The sequence below is a fragment of the Rattus rattus genome, chromosome 5 (genome assembly GCF_011064425.1).
Source record: "Rattus rattus isolate New Zealand chromosome 5, Rrattus_CSIRO_v1, whole genome shotgun sequence".
Lineage (NCBI taxonomy): Eukaryota > Metazoa > Chordata > Mammalia > Rodentia > Muridae > Rattus > Rattus rattus.
This window is the reverse complement of record NC_046158.1, coordinates 149,725,804-149,749,907: the sequence shown is the minus strand read 5'-3', so window position 1 is coordinate 149,749,907 and position 24,104 is coordinate 149,725,804. Positions and strand designations below refer to the sequence as shown.

Below are 24,104 nucleotides of genomic sequence, written 5' to 3'. Positions count from 1 at the left end.
TCTCTCATCACAACTGTCTTGTAGCCTCAGATGGCCCATGGACATCAAGTCCCTGGCTAAGAGGACAAAATGCTTGGCCTGGAGATTTGCCCTCTGTTCCAGAACAGTTTGCTGGGTGTCCTGGGTGCCCTGCTTTTTTTTTTTTTTTAAAGATTTATGTATTCACTTATTATATATAAGTACACTGTAGCTGTCTTCAGACACACCAGAAGAGGGAATTGGATCTGTTTACAGATGGTTGCGAGCCACCATGTGGTTGCTGGGAATTGAACTCAGGACCTCTGGAAGAGCAGTCGGGTGCTTTTTTTTTTTTTTTTTTTTTTTTTTTTTTTGGTTCTTTTTTTGGAGCTGGGGACCGAACCCAGGGCCTTGCGCTTCCTAGGTAAGCGCTCTACCACTGAGCTAAATCCCCAGCCCCGAGTCGGGTGCTCTTAACCACTGAGCCATCTCTCCAGTCCCGGGTGCCCTGCTTTTTACTTCAGACCTGAGTCTATTCCATTGTGGGTGGAATCTGAAGCCCTTGTCTCCAGGTCCTGGGTGGTGGCAACCCAGGCTTCAGGACACAGCAAGGCCTGCAAAGGGAAGGTTAGAGATCCCAGCCACTGAGGCCTCAGCCTCTCCACACACTCCAGGCCCTGTCCTCAGTTTTGAGGGGCTCCTCCTTGACAAGTGGCATTTCCTTTCTCACTCTGACTTCGGAAGGCTCCCCAGTACACTGGGCCCAGTGCATTTTTAGGCTGTCTTTCACAGCCACCTTTGAGGGTGAGAGGAATCCCACTACTCTGAGGCGCTAGCCCGATGAGGACGTGCAGGGTTATAACACCTGCCGGGTCAGGGAAGGTGGTGTTAATTAGTAGTAACTTTGTAGCTCTGAGTCACTGGAGAGCAGGTGTCGGAGGAACTTTTAAAGAGGTCCTTTGGGGGTTTGCATGGTCTTTCCATTCTGCCTACTTGCCGATTTCCATCGGCAGAGACGGCTGTGTCTCTCCATGAGATCAGGAGAAGAAGGTGGAGGTGCTCTAGGGACCTCCACAGCCTCCAATGTTAAAAATAAACACGGTGACAGACAGCTTTTCATGGCTACGACAAAACACCAGAGGCCAGCAGCTTGGAGGAGGGAAGGTTTATTTTGGTTTCTGGTTTCACCATGGTCCCTTGACTCCATTGGTTCTGGCCCACTTCAAGGTGCAGCATCCCAGGAGGGCCAGCTTGCTGGAACTCAAGTCCTTCCCTCACTGCAGCCAGGAACCAGAGAGGAAGCAAGAGGAAGTTATCTGGGGGCAGCATACCCTTCAAGGGCGTGCCCCTGATAATAGACTTCCTCCAACAGGGTCCCACCCCCTCTATGTTTCTATTTTCCAGGAGCCATTGAAGCTGTGAGTTTATCATGGGTTGGTCCATTGATGGGGACAGGGCCCTTGGGATCCCGTTACCAGAGGTCCCACCTCTGAACACTGCTGCATGGGAACCAAGTCTTTGCCAGGTGAACTTCTGGGTGACATTTCAGATGAGATCAGGCACATTTGGGGTGGTATGGCTCTAGACTGTTGGGGACATTTGGATCTAAGCAGTAATAGACGGATTCCCCATCTCTGTTCCGTTCTGCTCTTTCCCTTTTCTCCTGTTTTTTTAATAAGTGTTTTCTGAGCACCTGGCAGGTGCTGACCCTGAACGAGGCCCTGGGAGGCAGCAGGGAACCGCTTTAAGACCTGCCGGTACACACGGTTGGTCCTGCGGGAGACAGAGAAGAGTTCAGGAGCTGAGAGAGGACTAAAGCACATTCACTTGGCGAAGAAGGCCCAGCAGGGAATGGAGAAAACCATGAAGCTGCGGGGTGCTCAGGACAGCGAGGTCGTGAAGGGAACACCCTGACCCTTAAGTCACGCAGTGTTCCGCATGCGGCCCACAACAGGGCTCTGCAGATGTGAGGGCCCACAATGAGGCAGGGTAGGCTGGGTGTGTCTGAAGGAGGTAGGAGGGGCTGGTGAAGGTCTGAACAGGTGTGGAGACTGTGTCCGCAGGCAGGGTTTGGGCTACACGGCTCGCAATCAGGCTTAGACATGTCTCAAAACCCAATTTCTGCTGCTGGACAGAGAAGAAGACAGCTGGGATGTAGGAGGAAGCAGGAAGGAAAGCGGTTGCACCCAGGAGGCTGCGGACGGGCATCTATGCGTGTATGTATGCATGTGTGTGTGCATGTCTGTGCATGGGTGTGTGTGTATATGTATGTCACATGTCTATGCATGAGCGTGTGTGGATGTGTGTTCACAATGGCTCCTCAGTGCCAGGCACCCAGGACTCAGTCTGAGATGGAATCTTCTAGGTTGGCCTGGGGTCCCTCTTGGTGCCCAAACTACGTTTCTTGAGTGGCTTCTTTTGAGGGCATCGAGGAGGTTCCTTCACACTCTCCAGACTTCCTGGGGACTGCCACCCCTGCCAGAAGCACCGGTCCACTGTGGGTTTAGACTGAGGCTCAGGTAAGGGGTATAAAGTCCTTTTCTTCTTCTTCTTCTTTTTTTTTTTTTTTTTGGTAATACTAAAATAATTGGAGTAGGCTAAAATCTCACTAATTTTAAACCACGGAATGAAGCGATTTCACCTTTGACGTCAGCAGAGATGACCGGCTTGTTGGTGTCCCCCACCCCGGCTGGGATGAGTGGAGTCTGAAAAGAGAGCCCTCAAGGCATAAGAGGCTGTGGAGAGTGTGAGCAGGAAGAAGCATGAAGGACTAGCCCAGGAGGCAGGAGCAGGAGGAGCCTGAACAGCGTCCGTGGTGGGCTCCTTAACGGTCTGTCTGTTTGCTTCTCTCCCATCATGCCAGTGTCCCACCCGCCCAGGGACCCCGTCAACGTGGTCCTTTCACTAAGAGACACGGCTCCTTCCTTGAAAGTCCCAGTGGCAGGCTTTTTCCTCCTTCCGTGGATGAACACTAAAGTCACATGTGGCTGCCCGATGTGTTTTCCGCCAGGCAGTCTCTCAGTGCGCAAAGAACTTTGCTGCACAAGTTCTTTACATGGTGGGATGGGGCCGGTCAGCTTCTTAGGGAGAGAAGCAGCCGAGAAGCCAGGTCGGTGAGGCACTGGCTCGAGCTAGCTTCCCTGTTACTTCTGGGCTTAGAGGGAGGGCGGGGACTCTTGGAGATGTGGCATGTATCCTTTCTGTGCCGTGGCTCGCTCAGGTCAGTCCCAGGCCAGGGCTGGACTTGAAAGCGCTAAGTCCTTTTCCAGGCTCTAGTGGCGGTGAATGCATGAAGCCGCAGCTGGCAGGCAGGGCAGGGGGCGTCTTCTCGCCTCAGTTGTTGTCCCTAGTGTCTGAGGAGGCACTTCCAAACAAGATGTCACTGTCTTGGGACATGCCACTGAGCTGCGACTTGGTTTTGATGAGGTACTGGGCCCGGCGGATCAGCACCCGTTCTTGTTCCTGCTTGAGCTCCAGGTAAGAGCGGGAGAAAGTATGGAAGATGGAGGTGACCGGGAAGGCCATGAGGAGGATGCCGCTGAGGATGCTGCTCAGAGCCACCACCTGGCCCGGCGTGCTCCGGGGTACCATGTCTCCGTAGCCCACGGTTGTCATGGTGATGACAGCCCACCAGTAGCAGGCCGGGATGCTGGTGAATTCGGGGCTGTCTGCCATCTCATTCTCGATGACGTAGAGCAGTGGGGCAAAGAGAGCGATGGCCACACACAGGAAAAGCAGCAGAAGCCCGAATTCACGCGTGCAGCGGCGTGCGGTGAGGCCCAGGGTCTGCAGCCCCAGGGAATGCCGGGCCAGGCGCATCACGTAGAGGATGCGCAGCGCCCGCAGGACGCGCAGCACCAGCCCAACCTTGTCCAGGTAGCTGTTGCCGGTGCTTGGCTTGCGGCGGCTGGAGGCAGCGCCATCCACCAGCAGTGTGACGTAGTAAGGCAGGATGGCCACCAGATCGATGAGGGTCAGCGGGCTCCGCAGGAAGGCGAACTTGCTGGGTGCCTGGATGAACCGCAGCAGGAACTCAAGGGAGAACCAGCCCACGCACACCGACTCTACGATGAAGACGTTGTGGCACATTTGGGAACACTGGCCCTGGGGAGGCACAGGGCGGGGATCACACCAGCAAGTCAGCAAGGAAGGCTCTGGCCTAAATGGGACACCCAGCTCCCCTGCCCCTCCATGCCACCAGGCCCTAGGGCATCTCTCTAGCTGCCATTGATCCCTAACTCCAGGCAGTTGCCACTCCAGGTTCCAGTTCTCAGGACTTCCTATTTAACTCAGCTTAGGTGGTCCCACCCTTCCAGCCCCTGGTCACTCCCCTGCTTGGCCCCCATTCCTTCCTCCCTCCCTCCCTTTCTTCCTCCCTCTGTCCAGTTTCTCTCTCTCTCTCTCTCTCTCTCTCTCTCTCTCTCTCTCTCTCCTCTCCCTCATTCTTCCTTTTCTTCCTTTGAGATAAGGTTTCTTCTTGTAGCCCTGGCTGTCCCAGAACTCTCTCTGTGTAGACCAGGCCAGCCTCGAACTCACAGAGATCCACCTGCCTCTGTCTTCCAAGTGCTGGGATTAAAGGAGTGGGTCACTACCACCCAGCCACCTTCCTTTTTCTTTTTTCTTTTTTCTTTTTCTCTACTGCAGAATATTGATAGAGGTGCTAGGAAGATACATCCCATGAAACTCAGGCGGCCTGCAACCCCCGCCCCACCCCCAGCTAGCATCCTCCCAGCACACAGTCCTCAAGAGGTTGGAGCCCTAGAGAACTGCAGATGTCCCAACAGTAGACTTCCTAAAGCAGTGGTTCTCAACCTGTGGATCAGAACCCCTTTGTGGGAACCCATATCAGATATCCTGTATATCGAATATTTACATTATGATTCACAACAGTAGCAATGTTTCAGTTATAAAGGAGCAACAGAAACAATGTTATGGTTGGGGGTCACCACAATGTGAGGAACTGGGTTAAAGGGTCGAAGCATTAGGAAGGTTGAGAGCCGCGGAAAAGGTTCTTGATTGTGACTAGGTCCTCAGAGGACCTCTGTGGTCTTGTCTTTCTGATAATGCACTCCAGCCTGGACCTGTGATTTGACTTGGGGACTCTGAGGTCTCCAACTTCTGGGGTGGGAAGTCTTCCTTCTCCAGGAAGCTTTCCTGGAGTGCAGCCCACCTGAGGCCCCAGGTATGTTTAGGCCTTTCACACAAGCCCCCTTGTTGTGTGGTTATGAAGTGGGGTACCGCCAACCCAGCTAAGACCAATATACTTGGAAGTATGAAGACTTGTCTTGGTCACTGTCTCCCCTGCAGTGCCTGTATACAGTAGGCCCTCAAATGTGTGCACATTGAGGTACATGACCAGGTGCCACAATGAATCCTATGGTCCCCAAATAAAACCAAAGATCATTGCCACTGACATAAAGGAGGCCAGGGCTGGGCATGGTGGCACATGCCTTTAATTCCAGCACTTTTGGAAGCAGAGGCAGTTGGGTTTCTGTGAGGTCAAGGCCAACCTGGTCTACAGAGCAAGTTCCAGGACAGCTAGGGCTACACGGCAACAATAAAGGGTGGTAGAAGATGACTTAGAACTCCTGACCCTTCCCTCTTCACCTCCCCAGTGCTGGGATCATAGATTCCCGGGACCCTGTCCTGTTTGTTTGTTTGTTTGTTTATTTTGTGTTTTGAGACAAGGTTTCTCTGTGTAGCCATGACTGTCCCAGAACTTGCTCTGTAGATCAGGCTGGCCTCAAACTCAGAGATTCCCCTGCCTCTGCTTCCTGAGTCCTGGGATTAAAGGCATGCCACCACTGCCTGGTTTATTTATTTGATTTTTAAAGATATAACAGGATGCTGTCAGTGATCCAGGGGATAAAGTGAGGTCAGTGTTTGGATCCCCAGGACCCAGGTAAAATCTAGGAAGGTGTGGGAGCCACTGCAGTCTCTGCTCAGAAGGCAGAGACAGAATCCAGAGGCAATCTGGGTAGCCAGATTAGCCAGGATCGGCAAACTCTTGGTTCAAGTAAGAGAACCCCCCTCAGGGAAAAAAGCACAGGTCAATTAGAAAAACATATGATGCCAACTCTGGGCCTCCACTCACATTCCTGCACATGTGCACTCTTGCACATGCATACACACCACATGCATGTATACACACACATGCAAACACACACACACAAACACCCCATACATGCACACACATCACACATGCACACACATCATACATGCACATACATCACACATATGCACATACACATACTCACACACATCACACATAACCCCACATACACGTATACATATCACACACACACATGCACACATACCACACATGCACACATACCTCACACGTGCATACACACCTCATTCATGCACATACATACAGACACATCACATACAGCACACATATCACACATGCACACACATCAGACATGCACACAATGTATGCATGCACACACATTACACTCATGCACACATATCACACATATCATACTTGCACACACACCACATGCACACACATACACCACACATATGCACGTACATGCACACACTACACACACATCACACCCCCCATACATGTACATACATCACACACACACATTTAAAAAGAAGTGCTATGAGGGGCTGGAGAGATGGCTCAGTGGTTAAGAGCACCTGACTACTCTTCCAGAGGTCCTGAGTTCAATTCCCAGCAACCACATGGTGGCTCACAACCACCTGTAAAAAGATCCAATGCCCTCTTCTGGTGTATCTGAAGACAGCTACAGTGTACTTATATATAATAAATGAATAAAATCTTAAAAAAAAAAAGAGTATTAAGTTTTTAAAAGAAAAAAAAAAAAGAAGTGCTATGAGGGGGGGTTGGGGATTTAGCTCAGTGGTAGAGCGCTTGCCTAGGAAGCACAAGGCCCTGGGTTCGGTCCCCAGCTCAAAAAAAAGAACAAAAAAAAAAAAAAAAAAAAAAAAAAGAAGTGCTATGAGGATTGGGAGCATATGCACAATGATAGGACACTTTCCCAGCCTGTGGGGTCCTGCGTTCCACCTCCAGCACCACATGGAAAATTCAGAACAAAACAGTGGCAAAAGTTCCATCAGTGTGGCTTTGACACTGGTAAATTTAGGAACAAGGTGGTGGGGGGATGGGAAGTGGTGGAGAAATGACGCAGTGCTTAAGAGTGCATACTGCTCTTCAGGAGGAAGCGAGTTCAGTTCCCAGCACCACGTCAGGTGGCTCATAAGAGCCTACAGCTCCAGGGCATCCAGCACTCTCTGCTGGAATGAGAGTCCCCACTCCCCCACCTCATACATGTAAAATAATAGTATAAATCTTCAAAAAAATTAGGGCCAAGAGTATTGGAGCTGGTGGTGATAAATCTATTACTCAGAAGGCTGAAGCAGAAGGGTTGTTGTGGGTTTCAGGCCAACTTGGCATGGCAAGGCTCTGTCTCACAAAACGATGGAGCTAAAACGAAATCTGTACTAAATAACATGCCAGGCTCGGTGCTGATCCCCTTATGTAGACTTCCTCACTGAACTGGATGTTCAGAACAGCATTCATAGTCCCCTGAACAGGTGGGGAAACTGAGGCACAGCATGGTCTAGTAAGTCTCCCACAGCTATGCAGCGAGAGTGGGTGAGGTGGCTTTCAGGTTCCGACTGTCTGGCTTTAGCCCTCCCTCCTTGTCCCCAGTCCCTATGACAATGTAATTTTGTTAGTGAAATATGTTCTTAAGATTCTTTTAAAAAACCTTTGGTGTGTAAGAACACGCCAGCAATCCTCTCTGGTTTGTAAATGCAGCTGGGATGACCACATCCACCATGACATCTGTAGATGGAAGGGCTCCTCCCTCATGAGAACTTCTAAGATTAAGTCAAACAGGGGCTGGAAAGATGGCTCAGTGGTTAAGAGCACTGACTGCTCTTCCAGAGGTCCTGAGTTCAGTTCCCCACAACCACATGGTGGCTCACAACCATCTGTAATGGGATCCAGTGCCCTCTTCTGGTGTGTCTGAAGACAGCTACGGTGTACTCATATACATAACATAAATACATTTAAAAAAAGATTAAGTCAAACAGCACAAAAGGCTTAGCACACGCAGGCTCTCTCTCCAGCTGGTACTCAGTTAATGCGGCTGGCATCTGTGTTCACATCACACTGTCAGACTTCCTCTCAAATGTCTGTACAGTGTGTACCTGGTTCCTTCCTTCACGTGGTCACAGGAGTCACTACCCAGAGGTCCAGGGGACCTCCCTTGTGTACCCATCTCTCACCAAGGTCGTGTCTCTGTCATCAGTATGAAAAGCCAAGGGTGTATTTCCACATGGAAAACACCTCATTTCTGAAGACCTCAAGTCCAGTTTGGGGGAGTTGTGGGCAGGTCAGTCATGTACTTCTGTGGGGTTATTGTGGGTCCCCAGCTGCTGTGTGGGGTATACAGACCATGGATCCTGTGAACCTAGACTTGGCAAACTGTTCGGTCTGCTTCAGTGTCCTTACCTGCTGGGTGGAGAACATGTCTCCTATGGAGTTCTAGGAGGACCTTCACGGTAGGTAAGTTGGAAGCAGAGCCCTTCCCCCAGATCCCATGGATTTGATAGCGCAGCCTATGTCAGACTAAGAATAAATGTCTCACAGGCAATACCTCTCCCCCAACCTCCCAGACAAGGTTTCTTTGTGTAGCCTTGCTGCCCTGGAACTTGCTCTGTAGACCAAGCTAGCCTCAAACTCACACCTCCCGAGGGGCTGGGATTGATGGTGAGCACCACCACAGCCAGCTACATGCAGTTTCTTACTGTGGGACCATGCACATACACACAGACCTATAAATTAAAAATAATTGTTTACATGACTAAGGAAATAAGTTTGGTAGGTTGCTATAAAAGGGAGCTAGGAAGAGAGAGAGAGGATGGGTCTGTGAGGTCAGTTTTAATGGCCTCTGGAATGTGCCCAGCTCAGAGGCAGGCAAGTCAAGATCTCATCATCCAAACACTTGCAATCTGCAGAAGAGGCTGCGGGTCTCTTTGTTGGGCTTTGTTCTAGGCTAGGACAGTAGGGGGCGCAGTAGAGACCCGGACACTCACAGCCGCTGGCTCCAGGACACTCACATATTATCAGGGAGGGAGGTAGAGAAGATGGATACAAACACCCACACAGTATGACATCAAGAACCACAGAGGCTGTTCAGCTAGCGCGGTGAGGGGAAGCCTCGCAGGAAAAGTGACAATGGCTAGGGAAGTTATAGCCAGTCTTCAGAGTTTTTCCCGGTCTTACCTGTTCCTCCTCCTCACGCAGGCTGGGCAGGGTGCTGACAGACAGGTTGACGGCGGTGACGGTGACAAACAGAACGGACAGGCAGGCAAACACCTTGCCAGGCAACCCTGAGTGTGGCTTCTCCACCATGTCACGCAGCCTCCTCATGCAGCGGCTCAGGCGACCCTCGCTGGTGGACGGACCCTCACTCTCTTGATCCTCGCTGTCCAGCACCTCCTCCTCATCCTCCCTCTCCATCATCTCAGCAAATTCCTCGATTTTCTGCAGGTACCGGCGCTTGCAGCAGCCGTCCAGGTGGTCCTCCGCGATGCCCCAGTACAGCAGCTCCTCCTGGAAGGACAGGGCGCACATCTCCCGAAGCAGGCGCAGCTTGCCGGCCCGCAGGAAGGTGAGGATGGTGCCAAAGGCCCCCGGGTTGCGGTCGAAGAAGAACTCGTTGCAGGTTACGTCATAGTCATCACACACGCTCAGGATGTCGTCGAAGTTGGTGCAGGCCTTGAGCTGGCCCAGCCGCGTCAGGGGGAACTCATCCAGCGTGGTCCAAGGTAGTGAGTACTTGATGCCACCCACGTTGATGATGATCTGTCGCCTGCGGTCCCCAAGTGAGCTGCTCTGGTGCAGGTCGTCCTGCGGTCCCAACCGTTGGGCCCTGCGGTAGAAGACGCCTTTGATGGCCTGGCGCTGTGGGAAGAAGGCTGGGTGGAAGGAGGTGTCTGAGGCGCAACTTAGAGCGCTATAGTCATAGTCCGAGTTGTCTCCCGGTAACAGGGTCATTTTGAGGCTTCACATCCCTCTTGGGCCTGGAAAGAGAAGGAGGAGAGATCCTTGGTGACCCCTGAGGCTTAAGTGAGACCTTCACTGATTGTGGAAGTATGTACTTTAATTTTCTTTAAAAGATAGTACTGTGGGTTTTACATATTTTTATTTATATGCATGTGTGTGCGCTTACTTGTCTATATGCGTATCACATGTGTGGAGAAGTTAGTCGGAAGTTCAAGGATGTTAGGTTCTTCTGAAACAGAGTTACAGGTGGTTGTGAGTTGCCAGGTAGGTGCTGTGGATTGAAATCTCCGTCTTCTGCAAGAGAAGCCAGTGTTCTTCAGCACTCTACATGAGTGTGTGTGCATACGCGTGCAGTGGATGCGTGTGTGTGTATGTGAGACTGTGTCTCTGTGTGTGCACAATAGTGCATCTGTGTGTGCACAAGTGTGTGTGCGTGTGTGAGTATATGGAAGCCAGAGGACAGCTTTGTGGAGCTGAGTCTCTCCACCAGCTTTCGCGTGAGCTCTGGGGATGGAACCCAGTCACTGGGCTTGCTTGACAAGCGCCTGACCTGCTGAGCCATTTCACCTGCCTGACTTCTTGGTGTTGGGAATTGGAGGCAGAGGCTCACCCCTAGCCCAGCTAATGGCGTAGCTGAGACATTTTAGCCTTGGCCAGTGGCTCTCACACAGGACATGCAGCAATGCCTGAGGTAGTTTTGAGTGACCCATTGGCGAGTTCTAGCTTCCAGCAGAAGGGCCAGGGGAGCAGCTAATTCAGCAGCCCGCAGTGCCCACCACAGCCCCCACTGAAGTCATCTAGCCCCCAGTGCCCTGAACGCTGGATGAAGAGGCTCTGGTATTGAAGTGATAGCTTTTGGACCAAATAGTCCTGGTGAGTCACCCACCTGTGAAATGGGTTTAAACCAAGTGACCCACAGCACAGGATCAGAAAGGACAAAGTGCCTGACACTGGCCAGGTGCTCACTCCTGGCTGGTTATTGTAATAGCATTTATCGTAACGTCTTTATCACTCACACAGACAGGAAACAGGTTCAAAAGAGGCAGCGGGCAAAGAAATGTCTGAATATCAAAACAGGGCCCGATTTGCTCTCCTGTTGCCAAATGTCACCTTGGGGACTCCAGGCCCCTGTTGTGTGTGTGTGTGTGTGTGTGTGTGTGTGTGTGTGTGTATACATGCTCCCTCCCATACATGCATGCCTTGAGTCAGGACCTCACGCTGAACCGGAAACTTGCTGCTTCCGCCTGGCTGTCTGATCAGTGAACTCGTGGGATGTGCTTTTCTCCATCCCCCCCAATGCTGGAGCTACAGGCACACTCATCTATGCCTGGCTTTTTACGTGGGAGGCGGGGATTTGAACTCAGTGCTCATGCTGCAGCAACAAGCACTTTACCCATGGAGCCACGCTCTTAGCCCCACTGTGTATCCAGTTTTACGGTTATCTGCATGCAAGCTTGGATACTTCTGTGGACTGTCTGCTCCCCGGGCAGGTACCACGCCTGATTCGTCTCTGGATCCCTGCACCCAGCAGTGCAAAGGCTCCACGAGCCACTTGCCGGATGAGAGCATTTACTGTGCATAAACCAGCAGCAGCACGTGCCGGCTTTAGAAAGCAAAGGTCAGACTATCAGCAACCGCGAGCTCCTTCCTTCCCAGCCTCAGAGTGAACAATCTACACCCAGAGAATGAGGGGGCTGACCTGTCTCCGGCTCGTGGGCTCAGCTTGGTTCACAAATACTTCTGGTAATTAAGCAACTTCATGCGAAAAGATGTATTCGTGGCCCGAATTCCAGTTGAGAAATGGCTTTGCCTTGTAGGCCTGGCTCTAGTCTACTGCAGTCTTCACTGCTCCCCGTGGCCTCCCTCACCCCCACCCTACTACATTCACAGGCTTCCTTCCTGCACTTTAGGCAGTTGAGACCTTGGGTTACTCCAAAGACTTTTCTAAAACTAAATGGATCCATAGAAAAGTAGCAAAAGTTTAATATCCCTCCCTCCTATCCCACTCTCACTACATAGGCCAGGTTATCCTCAGAATTGTGATCCCCCTGCCTCAGTTCTGTGCTGTCATGCATAGGTGACACTTGGCTTTTTAAGGTCATCATCCACAGCTGGGCTTGGTAGTGCACCTGGGAGGCTGAGGCAGGAGGATTACCGAGTTGAAGGCCAGAATGGGATATGCGGCGAAACCTCAATCTAAAATAACATTTATTTAATGTGAATGTGTGTTTGGTCTGCACGCACGTCTACACAGCAAACGTGCAGTGCCCACGGAAGGGTCGGAACTATAGACCGTTTGCGAGTTGCCATATGGTTGCTAGAAGTTGAACCTGGGTCCTCTAGAAGACCAGCCAGAGAGCTCTTGAGAGCTGAGCCGTCTCTCCAACCCCGGAGGCACTGTTTTGTTTGTTTCAAGACAGGTTTTCTCTGTGTAGCCCTGGCTGTCTTGAGACTTGCTTTATAGACCAGACCAGTCTCGAGCTCAGAGCTGTGCCTGCCTCTGCCTCCTGAGTGCTGGGATTAAAGGCCTGCACCATGGTTGTTTTTTTTTTTTTTTTTTTTTGTTTTTAAAGATAATTTAATTTTTAAAAAATTTTACATGTATGGGCGTTTTTCCTGCACTCATGTACATGACCGCCTGGCACTGGTACAGGCCAGAGACCTGACCAGTGTGTGGTCCAGGGAGGGGCCAGGCTGGCAGAATTCTTGAAATACAAAGGCAGGAGCCTAACCTGGGTATAGTTGATCCCCTAGAACTGGAGTGACCGATGGATGTAAGCTGCCGTGTGGATGCTGGGAATTGAACCCAAGGCCCTCTGACAGAGCAGCCAATACTTTTAACTGCTGAGCCACCACCTCCCAGGCCACAGAGACACTGTCTTAATGAAGTAAATGAAACATCCCGGGATATAGCTCAGTTGGTGGGGCGCCCTGCCTAGCGTGGAGAGGCCTGGGTTATGCTCAGCACTACAGAAACTGGGCTGGTGCTGCACCACCATAACCCCAGCACCTGGATGGTGGAGGCAGGAGAGTTGTAAGTTTGAGGTTGTTCCTTGCTATTGTGAAATGAAAAAGCAGGTGAGAAAAAGAAACAGAGGGGTGGGGGAGAGGGGGAGGAGGCTGTAACCCGTGTTAGATATTCTATGATGCCAAATGACTGAACTTGGAGGACTATGGACGGTTAAAATGTTGCAGACCAGAACCAATTATCTTGGGTTATTTTTAGTCCCTTTGAAAGCCATTCATTGCCCACACCCATGTCTGACCTAATGTCCTCGTGACTATGGAGACCTCAGAACACATTCCCACTAACCTTCTGGATTTGCTGATTCACTACCTGTGGCCCCCACTGCTGTGCTTGGTAGATACTTTGATTTATATCTTTCCTTGTTTCTGTAGCTACTAAGATCTCATACGACCACTTTCACAGTGGGACATAGTGTTTGGGGAGACTTCAATCTGCTTCCCCAGGCCAGGGCCACTGAGATTTGCCTTCAGACTAAAGTCTCTTCTTCCCTTTGGGGGCAAGAGCAGTGCTCTTGCACTTCAAAACAAAGCGGTGGCCACTGGACGTTACAGGAAGACCCATTTCAAAACAAAAGGAAAAAAAAATGAAGCAAACAGTGCCGGTGGAGACTGTCATTTCCAATATCAGGGGATCCAGTTAGGGTCAGGAATACACAGCTGATCTAAGGGGAACCCAAGCAGGGAGGGTGCTCACTTCAAGGGGCCTCCTCCCCACAGGTGCGGCAACAGCTTAGCACGGATCTCGCTCTCTGGGAAGGCTGTAGCTTCACAGACGGGAGTTTTGGGAAACTAGGCTGCACCTGTTTGAAGTTGATGACTGCATTTTAGATCGGCTGAGAGCTTTTCACTTCTCCTAAAATTGGAACCCATGTCCTCAGGCTAGCCTGCCGGGATCCCTTGGAGGCGTGGGAACAATCCCTTTAGGTGCTTCAAGAGTGTCTTGCTTCTCACTCTGCCACTTCATCCTGCCACCAAAGACAAGAGGAAAGCCTTGCTCTGCTTGGCTAGAACAGCAGCCTGGGAGCCTGGGAGCCTGGGAGCCTGGGAGCCTGGGAGCCTGGGAGCCTGGGAGCCTGGTTCCCCAGCTCCAGCTCATTCATGAGCCTCTTCTCTCCAGGAGTCTTCCTTGCACCCCGACTTGCCCTCTGGCAGAGCTTCCCCATTAGCGTCTCACTGGGTCTCCTGCTCACATTGGGATTCCTACACGGAGTTAGCAGGCTGTTAGGTGGTTGACGAGCGCTGCAGATAACAGTTTCCTCCAAGCCAGAGCTCACTGGGAAGGTTGTCGGACTGATTTGCTGAATGATCTATGTGAGGCAGGGCTTCTCAGGCAGTGTCAGGGGCAGACTTGGGGGTCAAGACACGCCAGTGGGAACAGAGGAGCAAGGGTAGGACAAGTGGAGGGGACTCGGGCTGGCATGGCTTCAGCGGGCTTGGAGGAAGAGCCGGCAGAAGATACTGAGGGGTGGGCTTCTGGGGGATGGGGGTGGGGGAGGCGAACCGGGGCGGGGGTGAGGGGACTAACAAGAGGAGCGTGATTTCAGATGTGGCCAGTAGGTGGCGCTGAGACAGACGAGAGTGAGAAGGAGCCTCTGAAAAAAACTAGTATGGATGCGACTTAAGTGTAGGAGAGAGACAGCAGGAGGGAGAATCTCACAGGCAGGTCAGAGGGCCAGAGCCGACCTGACCAGTGTGTGATCCAGGGAGGGGTCAGGCTAGCAGAGTTATCTCGAAGTACAGAGGCAGGAGTTTGACCTGGGTACAGTACCCAGACCCCAGGACTCTACTGAAGTCCCCCACATCTGACCTCAGAGGTCAGTGCAGACAGACACCACAGGAGTTATACATCGGGAAGACATGAGTCACTGAGGGCACATCCAATTCCCGGCAAGGAGGGCCTGAGACTACAGATGGAGGAATGTTGCTTAAGGTAGGCTACCAGTGGCTTGGAAGACAGAGGAGGAGCTGGGAGCCAGTGTGGACAGCCAACAGAGGTTAAGACAGATAAGTCAAAGGTTTCCTGAATAACCAGAAAGGGATGTGGTCTCACCAGCTCCCAGTTTTAGCCATTAGACCCATTTTAAACCTGTGGTTTACAGAACCACAAGGCCACCGAGGTGGGTTATCTTAAAACCATTCAGTGCAGGCAATACGCATACAAAATAGCACATGCTGGGGTTGGGGATTTAGCTCAGCGGTAGAGCACTTGCCTAGCAAGCGCAAGGCCCTGAGTTCGGTCCCCAGCTCCGGGGGAAAAAAAAAAGAAAAAGAAAAAGAAAAACAAAAACAAAATAGCACATGCCTTTAACCCCAGCATTCAGGAAACAGAGGTTGGCAGATCTCTGTGCAATTAAGGCTAGCCTGGTCTACAGAGTGAGTTCCAGGTCTGCCAGGACTGTATAGTAAGACCTTATTAAAGAAGAAGAGGAGGAGAAGGGGGAAGAGGAGATGGGGAGGGTAGTAAATACAGGGATGACAGAGACTGAGCTGGGCCTCCCTCCCCAGGGGCCAATCAGTTGGTTTGCTTACTTGGGGGTGGAATGGAGCAGAAGAGCCCATTAGCTTTGAGATAGGCTGGCTGCTTTATGGCTTTGGGCTGCTGCATTTGTAAAATGAAGATGTGAACAGTTCCTGCCCACTTGATGTGGAGAAGAGAAGACTTAAGTGATGCGCTTGGCCCAGTGCCTGGTCTGCAGACACCTGTCCTCTCAGTCTCAGATCTGACAAGTGTCCATCGCCACCCACCAGTCAAGGGTGTCTCCCCTAGACCGACCTGACAGGATTCGAACTCAGGACCACCTGACTCCCATAGCCCAGGACTGGAGGGAGGCCATTCTAGGCTGCTATGGAAACTAAAGAATACTGTTCCCCTTCTCTGGGGCAGCTCTGGGCCCACAGAGGTGGTGGGAGATACTGACAAATTATCCATCCCCCTTAAAGTCTTTGACTGGGGGTCTGCTTCGTGGGAATTTGATCCCAGGGATGAACAAGATATAAGAATGCCCCCCCCTTACTTGAGGCAGTGGGACGTTCCCAGCGTCCGTCCCCCGGGACCGGGTTTGGTGAATCTTGCTAGAGAAAGAGACAGAAGATGCGAGTCTGTGTAGGATCAGAGAAACAATTGGATCTTTAAAGCACGAGCCAAGTGGGAAAAGCAACAGAAGTTTACAGCACGGTGCTATTTATGTAAACGGACACATTACTCCCGACTAGGACTCAAACACACAGAAGGATCTGTGTGTAACATGTGCTGGAGGGAGGTGGGGAGACCAGGCCTGGGAACCGGAAGGGAGGAGAAAAACCAGGGAGACAAGACAGCCCGCTCCCGTCAAGGAGGAAGCGTGTTAGGGGGTGAACAGGTGGGTCCCACAGCAGATGAACGAAAAGCACAAGCAGCCATAAAGCTTGGGAATCGTCTTGGGTGGGCGCTCAGCAGAGACACCAGATCCTGGTCTCCCTCTGAGATTCCCTCGGCCCTGGAACCTACTGGCTCCTTCAGCAACAACCACCATGTTGGAAGAGGGGAGGGAGGGCTCCATGAATGCTGGGAGAACCCAGAGCTGCCAGGAGCCTCCTGCCCGACCGCCCAGCGTGGTATCTTAAGGCTTCACTGCAGACACTGCAGAATCCGAGAATGCCCCACCCCCTGCGCCTTCTGTCTGTCTCCCTTGGGGTTGCCTCCATCCCATTCTCCTCCAGGAGTCCAGAGACCCACGGCAGCCCTGAGGCTGTTTCTTGTCCTTCCTCCTGGAAGGAAAATAGGACTCGGGAGCTGTAACTGAGGCCCAGCAAACATTTCCAAAGATGAATGTTCATTTAGAGGGAGACTTCTAAGTAGCACTGGGTCCACCAGGGGCTTAGAGGTATTAGCTCAAGGGGGAGGGTGTCCAGATCTGGGAAGGGAGTAGTTGCGATGGACAAAATGTCTGTGCCTGACGTGGCTAACCATGGCCACTGCTCCTATGAAGGATCCTGTGTTCACGCCAGCCACTCACACCCACAGAGCACTGCTCTCACAGAGCCTTCTCCTGCTCCTTGAAATGAGAGCAATGGTGTCTCTTGCACAGCTGCTCTGAGGCAGGGCAGTAGAGGTTTCTGTAGCCATCAGTGACATCATCTGCTCTCTGGCCCTGCAGTCCTCGCATGAAAGGGTTTCATGAACTGCTGCCTGTTGATCCTGACCCCTAAGATGCCTCCCAGGGCCTGTTCAGGGGCTGCTGATCTGACCCCCACTTTATTAGCTCGTCCCCTCGGAGGAAATGTTGGCATCTTTTTTCAGGGTAGGTGGGGAGCAGAAAGAACACCTGTCCGTTAACAGTGAGTCTCTAGATGTCCCTGCACGGCAAACTCAGTAAGCCCCAAGGTGTGATGCTGGGACCGTAACTTCAGGGGCTTGCACTGTTTCCTAAAAGACAATATGGGGAAACTGAGGTTCAGTGAAACAAGCATCCGTGGCTGGCAGTATGAGACTGCAGTGGTCTGCGGGATCCCTGAATTCTACTGCCATGATGGGGACAGGGACAGATGTCCCCTGGCGACAGGGAGAAGCAGGTGACTATGCAGGATGGGAAACAGCACCATCTTCATATTTGCACTCAATCAGGGTAGGAAAAGCAACCGAGTCCCTGCTTTTGTTGAGTTCTGGGTCATCACTGTGGCCCCCAGTGATATGACCATACTCACAGGAGTTACGGCAGGGCCCGGCCATGAGCCAAGGAATTCAGGAGGCCTCTGGGCCCTGGAGAAGGTATGGGGGAGAGGATTCTCCCCAGAAGATGTTACTGGGCAAGACAAGATTTGGAGTTTGTTATCTCCTCACACTCTGAGATGTTGAGGAACACTTTATGAAAGGTGGGAGCCTAACAGGACACCGTAGGCAGATTTCTAGAAGTTAGAGCATTTGTTTCTTAAGCTTCTGGTGTCGGGGTTTGTCCCTTGGGACTCCCATCCTTAACTTGGAGAGGGGACCTGAGGCTCGCTCCCTTCTCTTCCCAGTCCCCAGGTGGCTCTCATCTCTCCTGTGAGCCTCATCGTCAGGATTAGGGCTCCTGGCTGGGCTGACTCAGAGACTGGCCACTCTGCGTTCACCCCCAATTAAGTCGTTAATTATAATGGATCCAGCTCTCAGGCTCCCCGGGTCCTTGCACACTGCCCTCTCCCCTCAGGATTGCTGCCTGTGGAAGTCTGTCTTTGCTACTTGCCGTCCATCACTCCCACACACTCCAGCTTTGTCTCCTGAGGGCCGGGGTCAAAGTCCCCAGGGAATTCCATGCTGGGAGGTGGGCTCCTTTCCTCATACCTCACCTAAAGCAAAATGAGGGAAAGTGTATCAAATAGGCAGGCTGTCGGTTAGCCACCTGCCTCTGCTGCTGGCAAAATGGATACTGTTATTCTACCAGGAGCTTTAAAAAACTGTGGCCAGAACATGTTTTGTATTAGTTTCTTTGCGAGCCTGTGTGTGTGTGTGTGTGTGTGTGTGTGTGTGTGTGTGTGTGTGTGTGTGTGTGTGTGTGTGTGTGTGGTGTTTCAGCTGTACCTAGGGACAACCTCAGTTGTTTCTGTCCACTTGTTTTTGAGCAGGGCCTTTCTCTGGGCTTGGCAGACAACTGAGCCCCAGGGCCAGTTGTGGAGTCCCTTTAATCAGGCCGTGCCTCCGCCCTGGGGTCCCATGCCTGGTTTGTTGTACTGGGGGATTAAATTCGGGTCCTCAGGCTTGCTTGTTGACCTAACCGGCTTTCATTTTTGCTTTTTTTGTGGTCAGAAGTTGGGGAACACAGGCTCACACAGAGGAGTGATGGGGACTGGGGACAGCACCCGATAGCTGGCCTGCTCACAGGGCTCGGCCGCAGGCCGGGAAGGAAGGGATGTTATGTCTATTGTCTGCTGGGGTAGGTGCTGGCCTGGGGCAGGGATAACTTCAGGCTAACATAGTTCAGATCCTGTGGCAGATTCATATGCTGACTTTGTTCACTAAGGACAGTCTGCCAGGTAAAAATACCAAGGCTTTTGGCACCTCCTTCAGCCCTTCTGTTTTTATTAGTTCTGTTTGGGCAGCATCACCAGCCGCTATTTCCATGGGAAGGGATGGGGAGGGGGCTCTCTTTTTTTCTGGATTTAGGCAACCGACTCAGAGTGGAGTCTCAGAGGGCAGCCCCTGTGAGCCACTGTGTTCAGGAAACATCTCTGTCTTTCTGTCCCTGGGACAGATGGCTTACCTCTTGCCAGAGTCCTGTGCTAACCCGGTGCACAGAACTCAACTCCCCCTCCCCCCCCACAGGAGTCTGCCTCATTAAGCTGCAGGGCGCTCACAGCCCGGGTCCTCCAGGTCTGGGAAGAGGCTCAGGGTGACTTGCTTTTGGTGCACTTGTCCCCTGTGGGTTTGGAGTGTGTCCCACAGCAGACATTTTTCCACTGGAATGGGTTGGCTCAGAGCTGGGCTGGTAGGAGCAATCCCTTGGGGCCAAGCCTCCATGCCTAGCCTCACTTCCCTTCCCCTCCCCCCAGCAGGTGCTTCTGCAGAGCCACAAAAGCTTAAAGACCCACAGGTAGAACCCACCGTTTGCACACCCCACTGCCTTAATCTCTGGGGCTCCACTTAACAGGGAGGTGTGTTTATTGAAGAGACACCAGACAGTGACTCTGTGTGTGTGTGTGTGTGTGTGTGTGTGTGTGTGTGTGTGTATTTGGAGAGATAGGGGGTGTCAATCAGACCCCAGCGAATATCTACCCAGATTTATAGAGTCTGCCAAGCCCTCCCTTCTCTAGTGAATCAGACCGTCCCCACCCCCTCCTCTCACCTTCCCGTGCACTTAGCTCAGGTGTCAGCGAGGAGGGGTAAATATGGGGTTGCCTCCCACCTATTATCCGCTTGGGGAACTCAGGTGTTTAGCCCCCCTTAAGTACATCTGAATCGCAAGCGGTTAATGAAACATGTGCTGAAGTGACAGCTTAGCTTATAGACCCCATCACTAGGAGGCTGTGCTCCCTAACACTGGATGAACCTTCTCAGCCCCCATCATCATTCCCACCCCCACTAAAGAGCTTTTAAGAGCCCACTTCCTCCTTTCCAGGGATCAACCCCCCTTAGGGGTGAATGCGCTATGCTGACCTTAAAGCTGCTATACACATGTGCTGTTGCTGCCGGCCACCCTGGCAGGCTGTGACCTTCTGAGGCCGGGCCTGAGTCTCAGCCTCTCCCCCCATCTTGTCCTATCTCCACCTTGGCCATTGAATAAGTGAATGGATGCACATTGAGTCTTTGGTACAGTGAGATGCCCACAGCAGGTGCTCAAACAATTTTTTGTACAACTCAGAAAATGAAGGAATTCGTCCCTTTTCCATCCACACCCCAAAACTGTGAGCAAAGCCGGGCCACCCATCACAGGCACACTGAGGTTAAGGAGACCTCTAACTTTCCTACTAGATGCTAAGGCCCCAGAACATTGATTGTCACCAGGGCCTTGCACACAGTAGGCTGTCCATAAGCCCTCACTGAGTTCCTAATTAATGAATGACTTAACGAGGCCCGCTGGTGGGGGTGCTGCCTTCCGTGCATATTGACAGTGAACCAGCAAGTCAAAGATTCCCCTGCATTCCAACTCCTCCCGGGGGACCCCAAGAACCCTGCATGCAAAGTCGAAGCGCACTTCGCATTCCGGGGACCCCTGGAGAGGATTCGCGGTCGGACCAAACTGCGGCCATGTGGGTACACCCCGCATCGCCCAGGCGGCCTCTCCAGGGCTCCTAGGTATCTGCAGGGGGGCACCGGGGCCGCGGCCACGTGCAGATCCCGGAGCGCCGCTTGCAGGAGCAGGGTCCCGCCAGGCTGCAGCCCGCGAAGTTCCCACCTTAAGTTCCCGTCGCGGCGTCCCCGCCTCGGAGCTAGCCGGGCCGCAGCTCTGTCCCCCGGCGCAGCGATGCCGGGGTGAGAATGCTAGAGGGGCCAGCAAGCAGCGCGTGGGAGCTGCTTGGCCTGCCGGGGCTGCTGGCAAACTTTGGTCTTCGGGCCGCTGTACTGCGCTCTCGGACCCCTGACCGTCCCGCCTCAGCCTCCTGGTGCCCGCCGGGCTGCAAGTGCGCCGGCAGCGCCGCGCGGCAGCAGCTGAGGGAGGTGGCCGGGCAGGAGGCGGGACGGAGGGAGGGGACTGCGCGCGGGGCGGGGAGAGGGGCGGGCGGCAGGGGGAGGTGGAGGAGGATGGAGCCACGGCGGGACCGGCCACTGCGATGCCACCCACCCTGACCCGGCCCAGAGTCCTCCTGGACGCTGGGTCCTAGCGGAATGCAGCTCCACACTCTCCTTATCCCGCCCACAACCATCTCCTCCCCTTACCATCTCCTGCGCCCTGAGGCCCCTGCCTTCCCGTGGTGACCTTTTAAGTCCCAGCGCTGCTCCTCCCAGGGCTCCTGGCCCGAGGCTCAGCCACCTCTCCAGTTTTCGCAGAGGTCGTGGGAGGTTCGTGCGTGGCGCTCTTCTATCCTAGTCAACGAGTGCCAGGACCCGAGCCTCATTCCCCATGTGAGTCTCTATCGTGAGAATGCCACACGACCTGTCTCCTGTCCTTAGGAGATCCAACCTCACGCCAAGTCGTGGACCCTTCGTTAAACTCTCACCGGCACTGCAGGCATGACGTTCGAGGGCACTTCATGTGTGGCAGCCCGGGAGCCCCACGCGCTCTCCACCTGAACATCTCCTTCTAGGGGACCACACCACCCATACCTGTGCCTTCTCCATTGGTGGCCTTGGGCCCTACCTGCCCCTGCGGTCCAGGGCCTGCACCACTTTTGAGGTGTCACCAAAGCCAAAGAATGAGTGCCCCGTGTCCCAGAGTGACCCCTATGCTATAGTTGATCACTGCCTCGGGTGGGACCCAGTCTGGCAGTCTCTGGGTCCTGTTCTCGGCAGCCCGGGGAGGGCGAGGTGGACTCTGGAGACCTCTGAGTTGGTGGAAGTCGCAGGAGGCATTGGGATTAGGTGAGAGCGCCGTCTGAGAGGAGGGGGAGTCACCTTGGGGCGTTTGTTTGATTGGTCCTTTCTCCTCAGTCAGGGAAGTGGGAGGGACTCCGGGACCAAGCTCAGGAGCGAGTGTGGCTCTGCCTGGGGCTTCTCTACAGAGATGGTTAAGCTTGGCTCGGGGGTGTAAGCTTTGGGTTCACTCAGCACGTGGGTGGAGACAGATGGCAGAGTCAGAGAGTCAACTGAGGACCTGCCCCAGGAACTCTCCTGCTTCTGCAGTGTCTACACCAGGAGAAGCGGCTGCGAAATGCAGGAACAGGGCGAAGTGGGGGAGGGGCTCTTAGATGGAACAAAGACGGACTCCTGAGGAGGGCTAGCAGCTGAGAGGACCACATCTTTGGAAGATTTGCAAAGATACCTCACTAGGGATAAACAAAGGCTTCTGAGATGCAGAGACCCTGAGGCAGTGCACCAGAGGGACATAACAGAGGCCAGGATAAGGGTTCTCCATTGCCTCTGGGACCCAGTGGTCCCGGGTTCTATGGTGAAAAGATGACTGGTCCTTGGTGCTCTATCAGGCCCCTGCCTTCTCAAATAAATTGTTTTCTTCTGAGCCTCATGCTCTACCCAAGCAAGGACTGCACTGTCTTCCCTCTGGCCGGCAGCTTCCACGTGGGGAAACTTCAGAGTAGCCTCTTTGATAGTTGTCGGAGGGACCCAGCACTGTCCTATGACAGAACCAATCTCCTCGCCAAGTCAACAGCTTTCCCGGTGGAGGACCTCAGGACCAGGATGTGAGCAGAAGTTCTCAAAACTTTACCGTGATCAGAGTCCTCTGGAGAATTCCTCAAACCCAGTGGATCATGCCTGTGGCCCTTCTAGCAAGTTCCCTGGTCTGGGCTCTTTGAAGACTTTGACTTATCCCAGCTCCATCTGACTTCAGAGCTCATGAGAGAGATACTTAGATGGGTTGTGAAGCCAAAGCTAGCCTAGCTTCTTTATGTTTAGGACCAGGGGACTGGGCCTATCGGAAACACCCAGCATGGGCACCTGAGGGGGGTGGGAGGTTGGGGGGGTGGGGGGGATTGACCTGCAGACCGAAAGCCCAGCCCAGCGGGGGCAAACACTCCACCCCCCTCCTCCCTCTGCCCCGGACCTCCACACAGTGTCAGACCCAAACTGTTCTCGGGGTGAATTTATGAACTTATCCCCTCCTCTGCTTCACCACGTCCAATAAAAGCCTTCGGAATCCTTTTAAGGATTCCCTCTGCAGTTCCTCTCCTGTGCTGCCTGCCAGATCTTCAGTTCTTATCTTCATCTCCCTCCCGAGAAGCATCCCTGGCCAAGTCATCCTGTGGAGACGGATGCCGAGGGTGCTGGGGTAGGCCTTTTGAGAAGATGACAGCCAAACTGTCGTCGTGCGTGCAGACACATGGGGTGGCCTGTAGGTAACAAGCTCACACTTGCTCCGTAGGCGGGCTGTGGCACGCAAGCCTGTTTTAATTGTCTCTCTACTGGGCTAAGTTTTAATAAGTTTGAAATTGATTGCTAACATTAAAAAAATCAGATTTCATATGACATTTTTTTTTCTTTTTAAAAGCTGGCAGATCTGGCTAGTGTTTGTTTTTTGTTTTTTGTTTTTGTTTTTGTTTTTTGTTTGTTTGTTTTGTTTTTTGAGAAGGGTTCCTTGTAACCCAAGCTAGCCTTGAACCTGTTGTGTAGCTAAGGATGTATGGATGGCCTTGAACTTCAGACTCTCTCATCACCCCCTTCCAGGTGCTGGGATTACAGTTTGGGCACCACTAAACTTGGTTTTTAAAAATTTAATTAAAAATTGAATTTAATTTAATTAAAAAAAAAAAAGATTGAGACAGGGTTTCCTGACGCCCAAGCTGACCTTTGAACTTGATCCACCTGAAGATGCACTTGAACTCTTGACCCGCAGTGCTAGGGAGGCCATGGTTTGTTTCTCAGCCCATCTCCCATCCTGTAAGTCATTGAAGTCACTGCCACATCCCCAGGAGCCAGAGCGGTGCCGATCATCTTAGCAGATCTCCGAGAGTCCCATGGTGGATGGCAAAGCCATATCTGAAGCCATGCCAGTCCGACCCGGAAACCTGA

General features: G+C 52.6%; 1 protein-coding gene across 1 annotated transcript; it reads right to left on the bottom strand.

The window, feature by feature from the left end:
• Positions 1–2,537: 2,537 nt before the first annotated feature.
• On the bottom strand, positions 2,538–21,084 carry Kcng1 (potassium voltage-gated channel modifier subfamily G member 1). The gene is made up of 3 exons (XM_032904739.1): positions 20,878–21,084; positions 9,221–10,019; positions 2,538–4,062 (listed from the first exon to the last, which is right to left on the bottom strand). Exons 2-3 carry the CDS (start codon positions 9,992–9,994, stop codon positions 3,292–3,294), a joined length of 1,545 nt encoding a protein of 514 aa, XP_032760630.1. The 5' UTR covers positions 9,995–10,019; positions 20,878–21,084; the 3' UTR covers positions 2,538–3,291.
• Between the last annotated feature and the right edge of the window lie 3,020 nt (positions 21,085–24,104).

Bases quoted from the DNA above. Each gene is read 5' to 3' on its own strand.
- Kcng1 (XM_032904739.1), bottom strand. From the start codon at position 9,994: ATGACCCTGTTACCGGGAGACAACTCGGACTATGACTATAGCGCTCTA. The intron at 4,063-9,220 runs GTAAGACCGGGA...GTGCCTCCCCAG, and splicing joins TGCGTGAGGAGGAGGAACAG to GGCCAGTGTTCCCAAATGTG.